The 19,927-nt window shown below is 46.0% G+C and overlaps 1 protein-coding gene across 3 annotated transcripts in view; it reads right to left on the bottom strand.

The window, feature by feature from the left end:
• The window catches only part of IL2RA (interleukin 2 receptor subunit alpha), a 47,981-nt gene extending 28,485 nt beyond the window's left edge, over window positions 1-19,496 (bottom strand). The window contains exon 1 of one of the 3 annotated variants that reach the window (XR_016219784.1): window positions 19,144-19,496. Coding sequence is in view for 1 of the 3 variants with exons in the window: in XM_070055786.2 (XP_069911887.2) it covers window positions 19,144-19,207 (64 nt within the window). In the remaining 2 variants the exon portion in view is untranslated. The remainder of the gene's footprint in view (window positions 1-19,143) is intronic. The other 2 variants (XM_070055786.2, XM_089312370.1) reach the window with 2 other exon arrangements.
• Between the last annotated feature and the right edge of the window lie 431 nt (window positions 19,497-19,927).

The following is a 19,927-nucleotide window of genomic DNA, read 5'->3' as shown; positions in this document are numbered from 1 at the left end:
AGGAAAAATCTCTGGTGTAATCATACAATGGAATAAAATACAGGAGTTAAAAAGAATAAACCAACACCTTCAAGAACAAACCTCAAAAACAGTGTTGAGTTGAAAAAAAAAGCAAGTTGCAAAAGGAAATATATTATTTTTGTATATGTAAAATAAGAAATACAATAGTAATGTATATTGTTTATAAAGTACTATATATTGCTCAAGTTCAAGAGAGCAATTTCTTTTTTTTAAAGATTTGTTTTATTTATTTGAAAGAGTTACAGAGAGAGAGGGAGGGAGAGACAGACAGAGAGAGATCTTCCATCTGCTGGTTTACTCTGCAAATGGCCACAGCAGCCAGGGCTGGGCCAGGCTGAAGCCAGGAGCCAGGGTGCAGGGGCCCAAGCACTTGGGCCATGTTCTGCTGCTTTCCCAGGTACATCAACAGGAGCTGGATTGAAAGTGGAGCAGCCAGGACCTGAACTGGCACCCATATGGGATGCTGGCATTACAGGTGGTGGCTTAACCCATTATGCCACATGCTGGCACTGAGAGCAATTTCTTGAAGGGAAGAATGGGATTGGATTGGATTGGATATAGACAGAGCTGCACTGTATCTGTTATATGTATTAAAAATAAACAAAAGGACAAGACACAACCAAGGTAAACTGTAAACTTTTGTTGAATTCTGATGGTGGGCGTGTAACGGCTATATTCATCCTTGTGCTTTATGTATTATTTGACATTTTAATAAGTTTAAAGTATTTAGAAAACCAGTGTTTTTTTTTTCCTGCCAAACTGCCTATTCCTGGGATAACTAATTCTTTTCTAAAGTGTCTTCCAAAGGAGGTGACGAGCTCAGGGCCTTTTCCTTTGGTTTGTGGCTGCGGGCATTTATCAGAAGAGAAAAAGCTATGTCCCTACTCAGTGACACACCCAGAGCAGAGAGGTCGGAGTCCCAGGTTTATTTCTCATGTTGACTGTCGTTGTCACCTCTCTCAGTCCTCAGAAGCTGAAATCAACAAAATGACTAAGGCTTTAGCACCTGCCTAGAGGAGTTGGAAAGAGGACTCTTGAGATGGAATGATTCCACCAATCTACTATTTTCTGTGTGTGCATGGACCAGAACAAAAATGAGCTCGTGCAGAGTGCAAGTGGTGGTATGGGGACTTCACATTGCACCACCTTCCATCACTGTCTTTGGCGAGATCAGTGTCAAGGAAGAGGGCAGAAGCCTTGTTTGGCTTCTTAGCTCCCTCTGAATGGGCTGTGGTAGGCACTGAATGAACACTTGGGCCTTTTAGCATTGACATGGATGCTACCCACCAATTTACCCAAACAAACGTCCACCTTTGTTCTTTCATGCTGCAAGCATAAATGTGACAGAAGCAAAGTGCTGTCCTGGGGCTTGAAGAGGGAAGGTATCCTATAGCATCAGAGACAGACGCCTAATTCCCAGGGAGAAGAGAGGGACGGACACGAGCTCTGAGGAGATCTCCAGGCGCCTGGGCACGGTTCTCCAGCAATTAGATCAGCCAGCTGGGGCCTATTTGCATTTTCTGGCTGGCAGGTTCTGAGGCTTTGCTGTCCCAGGCTGGCTTAAACAGTCCAGAGTTTACACAAGCCAAGGATAAGTGATTCACGGGTAAGATCCTTTTGGAGAAAAGCTTGTGCCTTAATATGTGTCACCGGAAAAAAAATCAATCCATCAAAATCAGAGTGGGGTGTTAATCTAGTTAATCTCTACTTACTTTAAAAAAGAAAAAATGGTAGAGAACCAAAAATACTCCTCCAACAAACTTTCTTTCAGTCTGAACTGCCATGTGGGGTTCTGCAACACTTCTGCACAGACTGGTTTCCTCTCCTTGGGAGTCTCCTGAGTCGGTAACAAGGTTCCGTACGTGAAAGAGTTAACCACAAGTTTACCGCAGAATGTCCCCCTGATTAAAATTAAAGGGTTATCAAACGAGAAAGAAGAGGAGGTAGAAATAACTCGTGTTCTTTCTCTGAAATCTAAAAAGCAGTTTTCCCTCCACTCTTCGAAACCGATTTCTTGGGACAGTCATATTTTTAGCAGAAATAGGCTAAATTGGTCAGCCCCGCCCACAGAGAGCCTCTGCAATGAGAGCCTTCTGAGAAATGAGACCCAAGAGTGAGGGGATTCGCAACTGGATCTCAGTGGGATTTCCCCTGCGATTTTAAAGAAAGACCAGATAACTAGCTGTGACGCCAGGTAGAGACTGAAGACCGGAAGAAGGGAACATGAAAATCTTGTGGCTGGAGGGTGGCTTCTTCGGACTGTGGCCCAGCGAGGTAGGCATCAGGCCAAGGGCAGTCCTGTTGACTCAAACCTTCACCGTGTCAGGAACGCCAGGTCCCTGTGTCCGGGCCCTGCATGTCCCTCAGACATTCCCAGCCGTTCTCTCGCCCTTTCTCACTGCTTCACTTATCTCCCAGAGTTGCCCCCTGTACCCCTTTTCCTTCCTACTCGCCCAGATTCACAATTTTAGGCAAGACCGCTCGTAGATAACTATGCATTCTAGAAACGGACCAAACCCTTTCATGGTGAATGGCCATCTAGACACGGAAATGTTTGCCACAAACCCTGGGGAGGAAGAAACATTGATGTGGCTTCCAGGGTTCTGGGGGCTTGGGGTACTACCTCAGCCTGCTTGTCTGCTTTGATTTTGCTTCAGATGGGTTTGTACAGACAGGCAGACATCCAGCAGCAGGCAAGTAATCCTTAAATCTGTGTCGACAGGTGCTACCTCGTTTGGAGAGGAAGGACGATGACGTGTCTGGTGGGTGGCATTTCTGGGATGGGTGACACAGAAGTGGGTTATGTTAAGACTGTAGGTTAAGTAGCAACAAAAGCCCCTTCCTGTGCTCGGAAACACCCATGTGACCTAAAGGCTTTTGCTGAGTGCAGTCCATGTGGTCAGCCTGTGTGGGCTGCTCTAACGTCTCATCTGTTAACCAGGCCCCTCTCCCGCGGCCAGTGCTGAAAAGAAACACAGACTTAAAGTTTCCCCAGAGATACCCTTAAGGTATTGGCTCTAAACTACTCCAGCCTTCTGTAAATACTTAAGTAACATACAAAATCCTGATCTCTGATGGTTTCGGAGGGTAAGTTCTGTTCTTTTCAATAGGTACCTCAAAGTCCATAGATGTGGGGCTGGTGTTGTGGCATCAAGGTGCAGTGGGTTAAGCAACTGCTTTTTATTGTTGTTGTTGTTGTTTTTGACAGGCAAAATTAGTGAGAAAGAGAAAGAGACAGAGAGAAAGGTCTTCCTTTTTCCATTGCTTCACCCCCCAAGTGGCCGCTACTGCTGGTGTGTTGCAGCCGTAGCGCTGTGCCGATCCGAAGCCAGGAGCCAGGTGCTTCCTCCTGGTCTCCCATGTGGGTGCAGGGCCCAAGCTCTTGGGCCATCCTCCACTGCCTTCCCGGGCCACAGCGGAGAGCTGGACTGGAAGAGGAGCAACTGGAACAGAATCCGGTGCCCCAACCGAGACTAGAACCTGGGGTGCCAGAGCTGTAGGCGGAGGATTAGCCTAGTGAGCCATGGCGCCGGCCTATGCCACTGCTTGTAACACATGTCATCCCATATGGGAGTGCCAGTTCAAGTCCTGACTGCTCCACTTTCAATCCAGCTCCCTGCTAACGCCCCTAGGAAGGCAGCAGGTGATGGCCAAGTGCTTTGGCCCCTAACACTCTTGCAGGAGACCCGGATGGAGTTCCTGGCTCCTGGCTTTGGCCTGGCCCAGTTCCAGCTATTGTGACCATTTGGGGAGTGATCCAGCAGATGGAAGACCTTTCTCTCTGTCTCTCCCTCTCCCTCTCTCTCTGACACTCTGCCTCTCAAACGAATAAATGAATAATTCTTAAAAAAAAAAAAAAAGTTGGTAGGTGTGACCTCAGGCTGCTCCTGCAGTGGGCGTTAATGTTACCTCATAGAATTTAAATCCCAGGTGGCTGAGGGAACCTAAGATGCAGCCTGCAGCCTTGCTAGGAGGTTCAGTGTCCTCTTCAGCATGGTGTTGTCTTTTACTCAGCCATTGAGTGGGTATGGATGAAACTACAGAATGTGAGGGCTGAAAGAGGCATAAAGACCCTCCGTATCTACCTGTCCACTTGCAGAGAGACAGCACAGCTGTGTCCAAGGTCTCTCAAGTTTCTGGGTGCACTGTGTATGTTTCTGTGTGCTGGGAACCCTGCAAAGTGCATGGATGCCCGCACCAGGACCCTCAGTGACCTGCAGGAAGAAACATCTGGCACACAAGTTCAGGGCCGGCTGACAACATCTTCTCCCGACTTCACCATGCCCAGTGGGATTAGCCGCCAGCACACAGGACAAATGCAAAGGAAACAAAAGGCTGGCAAAGGCTGGTGTGTCACACACAGGGTGGCAGAAGCCTGAACACCCAAGAAAAGCCCTTGGGTCAACCCTGTTCCCAAGTTGTGCCTGACAATAGCATGCATTCCTGTTCCTCTGGGCCACTGATGCCGCCAATCAAGTTTGCTGAGGTTCAGCACTGGCATTAACTCTCGCCTTCACAGCCACCTGACAAACAAGGTCATTATGAATATTAACGATAGCTGGCGACTACAGTTGTATAAAGCATGCCACCGTTTGAAGATAATTAAAGACATACCATAAGCATATGCAATAAGGAAAATACATAAATTGCCATAATCAATATAATTATTGATATATAATTATGGTATGTCTACACCATGGATTACTACACAGTGGTAAAAAAAAATTAAATCCTCTCCTTTGCAACAAAATGGATGGAACTGGAAACCATTATACTCAGTGAAATGAGCCAGTCCCAAAAAGACAACTACCATATGTTCTCCCTGATCTGTGGTAACAGCGTGTACCCAAAAGGTAATGTATAGGAGTGAACTTGACATTTGAGATTTGGTGATTGTTTACAGCTCTTGTCTCTTCTGTTGAGGAACAGTGTATTTTTCTTCATACTATTTGTTGAACTCTTTACTTAGTGTAGGGTTAATTTTATGAGTATAAAGTTAACTGAAAATAGATCTTCATAAAAATCAAGAATGAAAACAGGAGAAGGAAGAGGAAGAAGGGTGGGAGTGTGGGCGGAAGGCAGGCTAGAGTGGTATCACTATGTTCCGGAACCTGTATGTAGGAAACACATGAAATTTGTATATCTTAAATAAAATTTTAAAAAGGAAGATAATTTAAAAAAAGAAGATAATTAAATACATAATATAAACGTACATAATAAGAAAAATGTAAGGTCTGGCATTGTAGCGTAGTGGGTAAAGCCACTGCCTGTGATGCCAGCAATCCATATGGGCACCAGTTCAAGTCTCAGCTGCTCCACTTCCAATCCAGCTCCCTGCTAATGCATCTGGAAAAGCAGCAGAAGATGGCCCAAGTGCTTGGGCCCCTGTACCCACAGGGGAGACTCAGAGGAAGCTCTTGGCTCCTGGCTTTGGCCTGGCCCGGTTGCAGCCATTGCAGCCATTTAGGTAGTAAACAGCAGATGGAAGATCGTCTCTCTCTCTCTCCCTTTCAAGTAAATAAATAAATCTTTTAAAAAAGGAAAATATACCACATGCCATGATCAATGTCATTATTATTTGAAGAAATGCGTTCTATATTATAATAAAATAATTAAAGGTACAAAATTAACATATAGAATAGTATACATATAATTATTATTTCATCCTATACTATGTATCATAAATATAAATATAATTAATGAAAATATACTACATATTAGAGAATATTAATTATTAGAATAGACTTTGAAAGCTGGAATAATTAGAAAATGGGGCTTGACTGGGTGCACAGAAGGAGTGAAAGGGAAGAAACAGGATTCTGCCTGAGCTTCCTGGGGATTGGATGGATGGTAGTTTTTCAATTAGTTGAAATCAGAATGAGAAAGACAGGCATCAGTTCTGAATGTGGTATTTTTTTTCAGCCTGTGAGTATCCACATGGAGACACTGGGGGGACTTTGGCCCTGTGGATGAGAAGTCCAGGGAGCCACTTTTATTGAGCGACTATTATATATACTCTAGGCAGACTCTCTTGTGTAGCTTTACAGCAACCAGTGGGGCACTGCATCACTCCCACTGCCCACTTTATACTAACAGAAACTGTGGCCCACAGAGGTTAAAACTGGCCAACCAGCAGCTCCCACCTAGACCACTCAACATTGTTTTGAGTTCTTATTTTTTTAAAAATGTACTTGAAAGACAGAGTTACAGAGGGAGGCAGAAGCAGAAAGGGAGAGAGGTCTTCCATCTGCTGGTTCACTCCCCAGATAGCCACAACAGCCAGAGCTGAGCAGATCTGAAGCCAGGAGCCAGAATCTTCCTCCAGGTCTCCCACGTGGTTACTCGGGTCCAAGCACTTGGGCCATCCTCCGCTGCTTTCGCAGGCACATCAGCAGGGAGCTGGATCAAAAGTCGAGCAGCCAGGAGTTGAACCGGTGCCCATATGGGATGCCAACACTCCATGCTGGGGCTATAACCTGCTGAGCCACAGCACCGGCTTCCTCACTTATTCTTAAATGCCATCTCTCTAAAGGAAATGCTCATGTGTTCCTTACCCGAGACCACTCTGTGACACTCAGAGCACAGTCAAAATCCCCGCACATGGAAGGCTGCAGGACATAACTCACACTCATCCCTAAAAAACCTCCACTTCCTACCACACAGAAATGTGCGTTCCACCCTTGAAGAACCTGTGCACATGATTTTGCTTTTGACCTTGTTCATTGTCTTAATCAGGGTTCTCAGAGAAATAGAACCAGTGGGATACTTGCATATTGATATTTAAAAAGGAGGGATTTACAATGGGAATTAGTTCATGCAGTTAGGAGGGCCATTTGCAGGCTAGAGACCCAGAGAAGCTGGTGGCACCAATCAGACTAGGGCTGAAAGCCTGAGAATGGGGTGGGGGCTCTGGTGGAAATCCTGGGTCTGGAGGCTGGAGAATCAGAAACTCCCAAGTCCAAGGGCAGGAGAAGATGGCTGTAATCCGGGGAGACAGAGAAAATACACCCTTCCTCCATGTTGGTGTTCTGTTGAGTCCCTCAGTGGATGGGATGACCTCCACCCCACACAGGTGAGGGTGATTTTCTTGACTCCATCTACAGTTCAAAGTTCACTCCTGTGTATTCAATTCAAATGCCCGTCTCTTCTGGAGACACTCTCACAGACCAGCTGGGTGTCCCTTGGTGCAGTCCAGTGCGCAGAATTCGCAATCACTTTCCTGCAGTGCCTAACGACTAGTTCCTACTTCCCTAAGCCCTGCTTGCCCTGCAGGGCCTCCTGTTAGTTGTCGTCTTTCTTTAAGAAGCCTCTGCACCCTCCTTCATCCTTCATCTGCACCCTCAGGTTCTCCTGCCATTTCTTTACACAGTGCTTCCGGCTCCGTAGCCCTCCCATCCCCATGGCCTGGCGACTGCCTGCACCAAGTGACATGCTGAGGTTTTCATAAAGGAAAGTGGGACTTCTCAGGTACTAGCTAGGGTTTGAATTCAAGCCTGTCAGACTCCCAAAGTCATGAGACCTCTCCCCTCTCCCCAAGTGCTTCCTGGTTGGGAGGAATTCCAGTAGGCACACGAGAGGTGACAGATTCTAGGTGTCCTCAGAAACAAGGGACTTGCCCCTAGAAATCAAGCTCTGAAGTCACAAATTAGGATGTTTCATATTAAGGAGAGGAGGAGATATGCTGGTTGGGGGCACTAACTGCCAAGGACACAGAGGGACAGGGCAGCTTGGAAAGAATATGGCATGCCCAGCAGAGGAAATGGGCAGTGGGCAGTGAGTGCAGCTCTTTGGCCAGAGATCTCCCTGAAAGTTGCTTGCAGGAGTGATTGGTTTGGGGATGGATCCAAGAGTGACTTAGATCAGGAGACTGAAGACTTGCCCAAGCAGCCCGTGACATAGGTGACACGTTGCTTCCTGTGTACAGAGCGAGAGCAGCCTCAGTTTCCTCATCTGTCAAATGGGAATGGTGATAATGACACTCCCCTCCTGGGGTGGTCGTGAGAGTTCCGTGAGTGAGAGGCAGAGTGTGTAGCCCTGGACCTGTGATCGCAGGGCATGAGGATGATGCCAGCTGGATGCTCTAGGGGGCGACCAGGCATGCGGTTCCACTGCACCTGCCATTGCAAATGGAGCCCGAGAAGCGAACTTGAGAAACTCTGGGAGGGAGAAAGTGAAAGTGATGGTCTGGCAGATGAGAGGCAGCGAAAGCCAGAAGTGAAATAAACGCCTTGACAACTGAGCGGCCAGTGCTGCCTGGGTGTCAGCAGGACGTCTAAAGAAACTGCCCTTGTATTCTAAAAAGACTTTTTTTTTTTTTTATAGGGGGGGATGGTAATTGTTTGTTTTGCTTTCCACTTAAAATAAGGAGTGTTCACTTCACAAAGGTTCTTTCTGTTCTAAATCAGGTTCTCAACAGAGGTGTTACTACCACAAGGGCCGGAAGCAGATACCACACCGGCGCTCAGCTGGGGCACAGGCTCCTCAGTAGCTGGGGACGCCCGCGACAGCCTACCCACAACTGGCCAAGTGTCACGCACACAGCTTGGGGTCAAGTCACCATCCCCAAAACTCCCGGGAAACTCTCAGAGCCCTGCGGCAGGAAGAGGTTGACGTCAACTTAGTCTGTGGGGAGTTCAAACAAAACTTTGAGAAATGAACACTTAATAACGTGATAAACAGCTCTGTCTTGGAAGAGTGGGCCAGTTCCCTAAAATGGTTCATTTCATGAAAATGCACACACACATTTATTTAAAGAAACACCACTATTTTGCTTTTAAAAGCATAATAATGTAAACCGGACTTTTTTTAAAAAAATATTTTATTTTATTTGAGAGTTAGAGTTACAGACAGTGAGATGGAGAGACAGAAAGAAAGGTCTTCCTTCCGTTGGTTCACTCCCCAAATGACCGCAACAGTTGGAGCTGCCCTGATCCGAAACCAGGAACCAGGCACCTCTTCCTGGACTCCCACGTGGGTGCAGGGGCCCAAGGACTTGGGCCACCTTCTACTGCTTTCCCAGGCCACAGCAAAGAGCTGGACTGGAAGTGGAGCAGCCGGGACTAGAACTGGCGCCCATATGAGATGCTAGCGCTGCAGGCAGAGGATTAACTTGCTGTGCCATGGCGCCAGCCCCTAAACTGGACTTTTGAGGTTCTGTCATTGGCTTTAGGATCACACAGTGGGTTGCATGCTGCTGGGCAGTGTAGCAATCGATCAGAGCTGTCTATAAATGATAATTCTAGGTCACTGGGGGGCTGTGGGAGCAATCACAGAGTGTGTAGTTAAAGGAATTTGAATGCTCCCATCTGAAGCGTTCCCATCTCTGTAAAGGAATCTCCAGAGCTAAAACAAAACAGCAATCCCATTTAATTTATTCTAAATTCCAAATCAGTTGGGGCTGGTGCTGTGGCTTAGCCAGTAAAGCTGCAGCCTGCAATGCTGGCATCCCATATGGGCACTAGCTCTAGTCCTGGCTGCTCCACTTCTGATCCAGCTCTCTGCTATGGCCTGGGAAAGCAGTAAAAGATGGCCCAAGTCCTTGGGCCCCTGCACCCACCTAAGAGTCCTGGAAGAAGCTCCTGGAGCGAACCAGCTGATGGGAGACTGATCTCTCTCTCTCTTTCTCTCTATATATAACTCTGACTTTCAAATAAATGAATAAATCTCTAAAAAATCATTGGTGTTTGAGCTTAATAATTTTTCGTATTTAAAAACAATGCCCTCCATGCTCTTCTCTGTTCCGATTGTTAACGCACATAACAGACGGCTACTTAGGAGCTGCAAGGGCTTGCTGGAGGGAACACCTGACTGGCTTCATTGATTTCCTTTAAACCTGAATCTCAGAACCCAGCTGGTACGATGTGGCCATCTGGGGCAATGTAGTTCTCTCCTCCTGGGGCTGGTCGTGGAGGCCCCCGGGCTGGGCTTTATTCATCGCTGCATCTTCAACCCCAGGTCGGGCATCATCCCCCCAGCTGCTCAGTTAGCATTCGCTGAAGGATGAGTGGAAGCAGCAGCAGGCGCAGGACTGGCGTCCTGGCAGAAGCAGGAGCTCGCCCTCAGCGGACTAGCACTTCCTTCTCGTGCCTGCCCCACAGCCCCTGTGTCGCATCTCCCGAGGCAGCGAGGTTTCCACCCTGCAAAGCTTCGCGGAGCAGTAACTCCCACCACCACGCCTCGGAGGCACACACCTATCCTTCCTCTGCTCTTCGTCACCAAGAGCGCACAAGGCAGCCGGCTTCTGAAGGAGGATCTATTTTGGTCCCAAACAGAAAAGAGTGGGTGATTCCGCGAGCAGAAATGGCAATTCCTGAACACGGCGTGGTGACTCATGCCCCAGGGGCTCAGAATTTCCTCTGCTTTGTGGGCTGCTGGGCAGACTTCAGTGAGATGCTTTTCTTTGAAGCATAGTCAGTTGCAAGGAAGGCACCCCAAGCTGCTCTTTGTAGGTGGAAGGAGGACTATGGGTGGGGATCACAGTCTTGGGAGCCGAGACTCCAAGGGCCAGCTGGGCCCCTAAGAGATCCCGTGAGAGGCCAGCCGCTCTGTAGTGAGGAGACTGCAGAGCTGCTACCCAGCATCAGACATTCTGGTTCTGGAGCCACAGGAACTCTTAGTTTATGCCGAGCTGCAAGAACAGCAGGACATGTTTCATGGCATATGTATTTCGATTTCTAAAAAAGTAAAAAGAGACTTTTGTTGACATGGAACACCTGTCTTTGACCAGCAGTTTAGAACAGCAGTACAGAGTGCAGGCTTTAGAATTAGGTTTTCTGGCTCACATCCTAGCTCTGTTCTATTTGTGGTACACGGGGCAATCCACTTGACCTTAGTGAACCTCAGTTTGCCATGTGTATGATGGGGTTATAGATAGGACCTACCTCGTTCTCAGAATTCACTAGATTAATGCCATGCTATGATACGCAAGGGTATTTCAAAAAGTCTGTGGAGAATGGAATTAAAGATACACTTTGATGCAGGATAATTTTGACATCTATGCATAAAAGTCTTTAAAACAATCATGAACATGTGTATCATCAAAAAAAGCATGCATACATTTCAAAATCTTTTCATCAAAATAAACTTATCTTCTAATTTAATTTTTCCACAAAGTTTTGAAGTCCCCTTGGCAAAACTTAACAATGGCAGAATATAGCTCAATATAGAACAATTTAGATCAATCTGTTCTTTCTCACTGTGGCCCTGAGATATATTTCATTAAGATAAAAGAAGCCATGGCCTCTTTTTAACTTCCTTTTTATTCTTTAAAGACACTTTGGCTGTTTTTTCTCTTGGGAAAAGCGTCTCCATTGCTGCCAGTCCAGTCGTCCACATTTGTTCTTTCCCTGCATCCATCATGGGGCAGGGGGAGCCTTGGAAAAGGGGAGAAGGCAGGCTAGCCTGGAACATCTGACCACACAGTCTACACAGGGCAGGCCGACTTGGTGCCACAGGATGTGAACACTGGTGATCAGTATCTCGCCTCTTCCCCTGCTTCCAGTCATTTTCCTTTCAGCACGATGACCTCCTGGTCAACCCTGGCCCATGCCACCCACACTTCTGCTGCCTGAAATCTTCTGTAGGCAGGATGCCAGGTGCTGGCATAAGCTGCAGGTCAAAAGTCCTATGAATGGGTGTGGTGGGGAAGAGGAGTGTAAAAGTGAGCTGTCAGGACAGGCGGCTTGGGACTCTGGCCTTGTAGAATGCAGGTGGCAGGGGCTGAGTTGGGGAAAAACTTAGATATAGGGGAATAAGACGCAGGACCTCGCTAACTATTCTCCAGGGGACTGGTGGTGCTGATTAGCAACTCATCAAGGCAAAGAAGTCACCAGAGACCAGGGACATCTAGAGGTGAAGAACACTCAGATCCTTTTTGAGTGCAAGTACTCATTCATGTCAGAAAATCACTAGCCACTTTTGAGACCCTTTTTGCTCAACACACACACCAGGAAGATGCATAGACTCACATATAGGAATGCAATCTGACTCATTTATGTAGTTGTCCTGGCAAACTCCTCAGTCTCCAGTTTGCTATCATCCCTGGAAATCCTACCGCATGAATGGATAGATGCAGGAATATCAAGTGCACACTTCTAGTGCAATCATTACAAAATGCCACCCTGCCAACCCCGCCCAGATACTCAGAAGCACCATGCCGAGCCAATCCGTCCCAAGGCCACCATCGCTACAAAGCTTCCCCTAACTCTCCAGGCCGCATGCTGCTTCCGTGTGCCAGTTCCTTGGGGGCATTCACTAGCTTTGCTGAATATCTTTTGAAATGTTCGATCAATATGTATCTTAATCATCTTGGTTTTCCTTTTTTTTAAAAAAATTTCATTTATTTATTTATTTGAGAGAGCGAATTAAAGACAGAGAGAAGGAGAGACAGAGAGGTAGGTCTTCCAGCCTCTGGTTCACTCCCCGAGTGGCTACAACAGCTGAGCCTGGGCCGATCTGAAGCCAGGAGCTTCTTCCAGGTCTTCCATGTGGGTGCAGGGGCCCAAGCACTTGGGCCATCTTCCACATGTGTATCATCAAAAAAAAAATGTGTACATTTCAAAATCTTTTCGTCAAAATAAACTTATCTTCTAATTTCATTTTTTCCACGGAGTTTTGAAATCCCTTTGGCAAATCTTAACAGCGGCAGAATATAGTTCAATATAGAACAATTTAGATCAATCTGTTCTTTCTCACTGTGGCCCTGAGATCCATCTATTTCATTAAGATAAAGGAAGCCATGGCCTCTTTTTAACTTTCTTTTTATTCTTTAAAGACACTTTGGCTGTTTCTTCTCTTAGGAAAAGCGACTCCATTGCTGCCAGTCCAGTCGTCCACATTTGTTCTTTCCCTGCATCCCTTCATCCTGGAAAGTGTTCAGATAGAGGCTAGATCGGAATTCCTAGGCCTCACCAGAGAGCTGGATCGGAAGAAAAGCAGCTGGCACATGAAATGGCACCCCCATGGGATTCCGGCACCACAAGTGGAGGCTTAACCTACTACACCACAGCACCAGTCCCGCTTTTCCCTTTTTAATTTCGAGTTCTGTGAGGATAGAAGTAACATATATTGGGGCCAGTATTGAAGTACAGTAGGTTAAGCTGCTGTCTGCAATGCCAGCATCCAATATCAGAGCACCAGTTCTAGTCCTGAAGGCTCCACTTCCAACCCAGCTCTCTGTTAATGCCCCTGGGAAGGCAGCAGAAGATGGCCCCAGTGTGTGGGAGACCAGGATGAACTTCCTGGCTCCTGACCTCGGCCTGGCCCAGGCCCAGCCCTTGTGGCCATTTGGGGCGTAAACCAGCAGATATAAGATCTCTCTCTCTCTCTCTCTCTTTCTCTCTCTCCTCTCTCCCCTCTCCCCCCTTCTCTCTCTTCTCTTTCTCCCTCTCTCTCCCTCCCCTACTCTTTCCCTCTCTCTGAAACTCTGTCTTTCAAATATATAAATCTTTATAAAAAACAAAAGAAGTAACATATGTTTCTTCTCTCATATGATAGTCTAGCTATTCAGAATGCAATCTGTGCACCAACAACACAGACCCCGTGTTTGAACCAGAATCCCAGATCTCTTGAATCTGAATGTGCTTTATAACAAGACCCACAAGTGATTTGTACATAATTCAAGTTGGAGAAGTGCTTCTCCAGCGAAACTATTCATAGTGCATAGAAATGAAATGATGGAATCAGACAACAATGGGAATCTATTCTATCTCTAGTGTGATAGACTTCAGTCCTAACTGCATCTTTTTTTTTTTTTTGGACAGGCAGAGTGGACAGTGAGAGAGAGAGACAGAGGACAGAGAGAAAGGTCTTCCTTTGCTGTTGGTTCACCCTCCAATGGCAGCCACTGCCGGCACACTGCGCTGTGGCCGGCGTACCAAGCTGATCCGATGGCAGGAGCCAGGTACTTATCCTGGTCTCCCATGGGGTGCAGGGCCCAAGCACTTGGGCCATCCTCCACTGCACTCCGGGCCACAGCAGAGAGCTGGCCTGGAAGAGGGGCAACCGGGACAGAATCCGGCGCCCCGACCAGGACTAGAACCCTGTGTGCCGGCGCCGCAAGGTGGAGGATTAGCCTAGTGAGCCGTGGTGCCAGCCCTAACTGCATCTTAAATCATTTGAGGAACTTAGACAAAATATTTTTGTTATGGCCTGTTCTATTCCCCCAGAGAGGCTAGCTAATTCTTTTTCTTTTTTTTCCAGCAGAGTTAGACAGTAAGAGAGAGAGAGATGGAGAGAAAGGTCTTCCTTCCTTTGGTTCACCCCCCAAATGGCCGCTACAGCCGGTGCACTGAGCCGATCCGAAGCCAGGAACCAGATGCTTCCTCCTGGTCTCCCATGTGTGTGCAGGGCCCAAGCACTTGGGCCATCCTCCACTGCCTTCCTGGGTCACAGCAGAGAGCAGGACTGGAAGAGGAGCAACCAGGACAGAGTCCGACACCCCAACCAGGACTAGAACCCAGGGTGCCAGCGCCGCAGGTGGAGGATTAGCCAAGTGAGCCATGGCACTGGTTCACTAGCTAATTCTTCATTAGTCTTGACATCATCATTTAATGCATTAATCTTTAGATGTACCATCTATGTGCAACTGGTGTTGGGAACCATTGTACTAAGACTTTTCCCAGTGTAACTTGTACTCTCTTGATGGAGGCTAATCCCAAGGAAACCTTAAAATCAATCAGCTGGCCAGACACTATCTGAGTAACCTAAGAGTGGAAAATACCCAAAAATCCAAGAGATTATTATATTATTGTTTTCCCCTAAATGAGTGACTTACTTGAAACCATGTTGGGGGACTCATTGATGATGTTGACTCATTGGCAACTACTGTTGGCTTCTCCTTGGCAGTTTGCAAGACAGAAATTGCCTAGCAGATGTTACATCTCTGTTGTTAAATGATGAGTAGTTTGAGAACAAGGATTGTAACATTTTTCATCCCTCTGATACCAGTGCATGAGTGGATAGTTGAAGGTATATCACTGAGCATCACCGTGAAGATGTGCAGGGAATACTGGACTGAAATTTAAGGGTCCTGGATTCTGATCCAGCCTCTATCTGAACGCTTTCCGGGATGAAGGGATAACAGTTTTTTGGAAGTAATTGTTTGAATTTAGATTGTCTTTTGTTTCCTCACAAGGAATGACCTGAATTAAAGAGAAGAGAAACAGGTCCCTGTGTATGTAAAACCTCTCCTGTGAGGAACAAGGACACTGTCAGAAAGCAAAAACTCCCTCTACAAGCAAACAGCAGAAGGCCTCACCACCGGTTAGTGGTGTTTTTGCCCTGACACCTACAACCACAGAAATTGCAGAAGCAGTGAGTGGGCCACCCTCAAGTGCAGGGCAGTACCTGTTCAGAGCTGGAAATAACCTACAATGAGATGTCAGCCTTTTGTCTGATGACAGAATTCTCTCAAGCCTGACCCTGATGGGTCTGTCTTCAGTTGGGAAAGTTTTCCAACCCAAAGTACCCCAGTTTGAAGTACCTATGAAGCAGAATTTATTTTATTTCCTTTTCAGATTTCTTGACATAGAGTGATAGAAATGGGCGTTCCAAGACCTCATTTTATGGTCAGAAATTTCAATCTCTTCATTTTGTGGACAGAAGTTTGTCAGACACTGTGTCCTTTTCCATGGTTCCTCTTTGGTTCTCCAACAGTGTCACTAGGAGATACCTTTGTCCACTTTTGGGTTCCTGAAAAGTTCATTTTCTTCCTAATTATATTTCCCACTGACTGCAGGTGACATGTCCCACTTTCTGTGGGAATTATTTATAAAGTTTCTACTGCACATTGAACAATGAAGGGAGCAGGAAATTAACTCGAATGGCCACTATATTGAAAGATCACCTGCCTTACTGATGTCTATTGCTATGTTACAAGGATTATGGCAACAGGAAGCTGCACAGAATTATCCAGAATACCAGAGGCTTTAAGAACAACAACAACAAAAAAGTCTGAGAATACTTCTGAGGTGGACGGGGTGGTGGACAGCTGTAGAGCACATTAGCCATTCTTCACCACTGTCAATTCTTTTTGGACAGAATGATAAAGTCAATTCTTTTATCAACTCTAAAATCTGAACTGGAGTATATGCACGGGTGATACATCAGACTAGTAAAAGCACACCATTTTATAGAGAACAGCTGCTGCTTTATACAACATGCCCTTTGCTTACCAAAGCCCTATCTTCCAAAGTCTATCTTGAAGATGCGCAAGGTAAGAGTGGTGATACTTCCTAAAGCAAGGCTTTATGTGAAGGCTTTATGTAAAGGCTTAAATGTGAAGAGTTAAACATTTTGTGTTTGAATGATGAAGGTCAAGATGGGAAATTCCAGTGTGAGCAGGAGTCTTACAAGAAGGGATAATTAGGCAAACATATCTCTTTCTGCACTTTTTTTTTAATGTCTAGGAGATGAAGCTTTGATCACAGAATTCCTAGAATGAAAGAAAGATGGCCAGGGGACATGTTAGTGATCAGAATTTCCACAGTTCTATGAAAGGTGCCTTTAATAACACACTGTGTTGGCAACATCTGGAGAATTCTCTTTTTAACCACATCCCAGGACCCAGTAATATAGAGACTAAAAACACCCAGATTGACTAATACCTCCCCCATACTCCATCACGATTTGAAATGGTGGCTTTGGAAATTTTCAGAATGAAAATCTCCCTTATGAATCAGCTAGAAATTGCATCTGTTGACAGTCTGCTTGACTTCATTAGAGAGCTCTCACACCTGAGAAATTAAAAGATAAATAGCTTTTAAGACCAGATTCCTCTTGGAGGAAAAAGCCTGAGTGAGGTTATTTTTGCCCTAAGCCCCTCTGTTCATTCCAGAAACTCAATCCATTTCATTTGCTTCAGCCTTTGAGTTCTCATTTACCTCTGGATCAAACAATTTCAGAGTCTCATGACCGGTCTCCCTGAACCTGATCACTCTCTAATCTATGCTAGAGTCATCTTCAAAAAGCTCTGACCCTGTTTTCAGTGAAAGGAAAGAGAACAACCTCAGGAAGGCGGTTTGAGACCTGGCACTGCCTCAGCCTCTGAGGTTTTGTGTTTAGGGTACTTCTTTATCTAGGGGCTCATGACATCCACATGCAAAGTGGTTATGAAAATTAAAGTAAGGATTAGGGGTGGCACTGTGGGTTAAGCCACAACTTGTGATGGAGGCATTCCATATGAGAGTCCAGTTCAAGTCTCAGCTGCTTTGCTGATCCAGCTCTTTGTTAATGTGCCTGGGAAGGCAGCAGAGGATGGCCCAAGTGCTTGTGCCCCTACCACCCATGTGAGAGACCTGGATGAAGTTCTTGGCTCCTGGCTTCAGCCTGGCCAACACTGGCTGTTGGGGCCATTAACAGAGTGAACCATGAGATGGAAAATCTTCCTCTCTCTTTTTCTCGCCTTCTCTGTCACTCTCCCTTTCAAATAAATAACTAAGTCTTAAAAAAATAAATGACTTACATGCCTGGCACATAAAAGGCTTTCCATAAAGAGTAATTTAAATTTTTTTCTATTAATTCTTAATTGGCTATGATGTGAGGTTTAAAAGTCTTGGCCTGCTATCTAAGACCTTGGATCATTCATTCGACCCAGTTCTGCTTTTCCAGTCTTACTTCCCGCTTCTCCACACGCTTGTCCAGTGCAGGGAGCTTATACAGCAGACCACGTGCTGTTCCCTGACACCCTTGTGGACATGCGCCAGCCCCTTCAGGCTCTGTTTGCCTGCCACTTCCATGAAGCCTTCTCTGATAGCCTTCACTCTCCTGTAGATCTTACCACATAGGCCATCAATCTCCTAAGGGCCAGGACTTTGTATTTTCAGCGGTGTTGAAAAGGGGCTTGAGAGGTGGTGGGGGATGGATTTCTAGAGAACTGAGAGAAAGAGTCTGCACGATACTCCACTGGGCTCGTTGCCAATGAGACTGCTCAGATCCTCAGAGGAGTGACCAGTGCTGGTAACAGCGCCAAGACTGCCTGAAATGTGCTTCCCGAAGATAGGGCAAGAGTAATTGTGCAGATTTTGCTGCTGTGGCTTGGATTGATTCGACAACATCCCTGTTGAGGCAGAAATTATTCTGTAAACCTTCCTAGAATCATGTCCACTTTAAATCCAAAGCAGAGAAGTTCCTATGCCTGAGGCAACCCACAGCACTCCACAAATTGGCCACTTCACAGAACAAGGAAACAAGCTCTTCCTATGCATGATCATGTTGCACTTCTTGACACATTTTAATATAGTCACTTAGCATTAAATTGATTGAAACTCGTGATATGAAATTATAGACTTTCAGAAAAAAGACCTTATACTTTCATATCTGTCTTTCTGGTTTAGCAAGGGAAGATGTTATTAGAGAATTTACACTCAATTAGGAAAGGTGGTTTGAGGTATGAGTTGGTGGTTTTTTGATTTCTGTTTTACAATAGTCTTTGAGAAAACCCAGGATGAATCAAAATTTGCATATATGTGTATATATATTATATATATATATATGAGCACACATGTACAATGTACATTTTTGTAGGAGCCTAGGAAAAAGTAATGGTCTGGACATAAGTATGTTTATTGTTTAACATTTCTATTAAGTTGCAGTTTTAAGGAGCTTCCTAAGTACAATTTCCAGAAGCAGTCAAAGCACAGTACATGTTCTGGAAGGTAAACTTTTCTGAGCTTTTATATGATCCCAGTGTTCCATATACAAGTTACTTATGCCTCAGGCCAATTGAGATTCCAAATAACTTTTTAGTGTTATCTTACTGCTGGGATTGGGGGGTAGGGACTTGCAGTGGGAAATCAACTTCACTGGAAAATGAAAGAGAACTTCTTAAGGAATCTGTTCATCAGTGGCCTGTTGATTTCCAAACATCATGCCATTCTGTATTTCCCAGAATCAGCTGTCAAGGACTGTGAGTGACAGGAGAGCCTAACCCCATCCCAAGCTCTCTTTACAGACTGGTGACCCCTGAGGCATAAAGGAAGGCCCCAGGGAATCATACACAAGCTGTGGAACCCAAGATTCAACCCCTCTGGGAACTTTCTACTTAGGAGTCCCCTCTGGTTCTAAGTCCAGGGAAGGTGATGTCCACTGGCCTTCCCAAGACTCAGAGGGCACCCATGACCTTACCTGTCCTGAAGCCAGGCACCATGATGAACGTGACTAATCCCCAGAGCAGCAAGCGTGGCTCCATCTCCCTGGCGCTGGGAATCAGCTTGAGGCCGTCTCGTTGCAGAATACTGGGTTGTCCGTCAGCCTCTTTATTGCATTACGCTGGGAGGATATGGGATGAAAAGATCAACCCGCCAGGGCTGTCATCTTTGCCGTTCCAACCAGTCTCCGTGACAGGAGTTGTACCCTGTGAGTATTAGACTGGTGTGTTCAGCCAGGAAACTGTGCCTAGCACTCTGGTCTCCGATCTCAAATATAGGAAGTGTATGTGTGTGTGTGTGTGTGTGTGAGTGAGTGTGTGTGTGTGTGTGTGTTGATGACAATATGGTTTGTGGTAATTTTTCAAACGAGTTTTTTTTTTTTTTCAAGTTCAATTGCTGGGAGGTGTGGGCTGGGTTTGGTGAGAAGGATTAAACTTCAGTTATGAATCCTTTCTTCAGCTTCACCCATAAAAGGAAAGGGAGATTCCCCCTGCCGTTGAAGGAGGGGTGAGCAAGCACTTCTTGGCAGTGGGCTCATTTAGCATTTTGTAAATTGCAGCCCCCCAACCACGCCCAGCAGCTTTGCAGCTCCCTGGGGAATCAGCAGGGCCCTCAGGAGCTGTAAATGCAAGTTGAGCAGGAGTGTGGAGGGACATCCTTGGCAATTCACCAGCATTTCCTAAAGTTGTCAGACTCTAGATCTGTTTCAATAGTCTAGTGGTTTCAGGGTTAGTTTCCAATATTCAGATCGGTAAGAACGA

This window comes from Oryctolagus cuniculus, chromosome 13 (genome assembly GCF_051225735.1).
Source record: "Oryctolagus cuniculus isolate XC-2025 breed Fujian yellow rabbit chromosome 13, ASM5122573v1, whole genome shotgun sequence".
Lineage (NCBI taxonomy): Eukaryota > Metazoa > Chordata > Mammalia > Lagomorpha > Leporidae > Oryctolagus > Oryctolagus cuniculus.
This window is presented reverse-complemented; position numbering and strand designations above follow the sequence as displayed.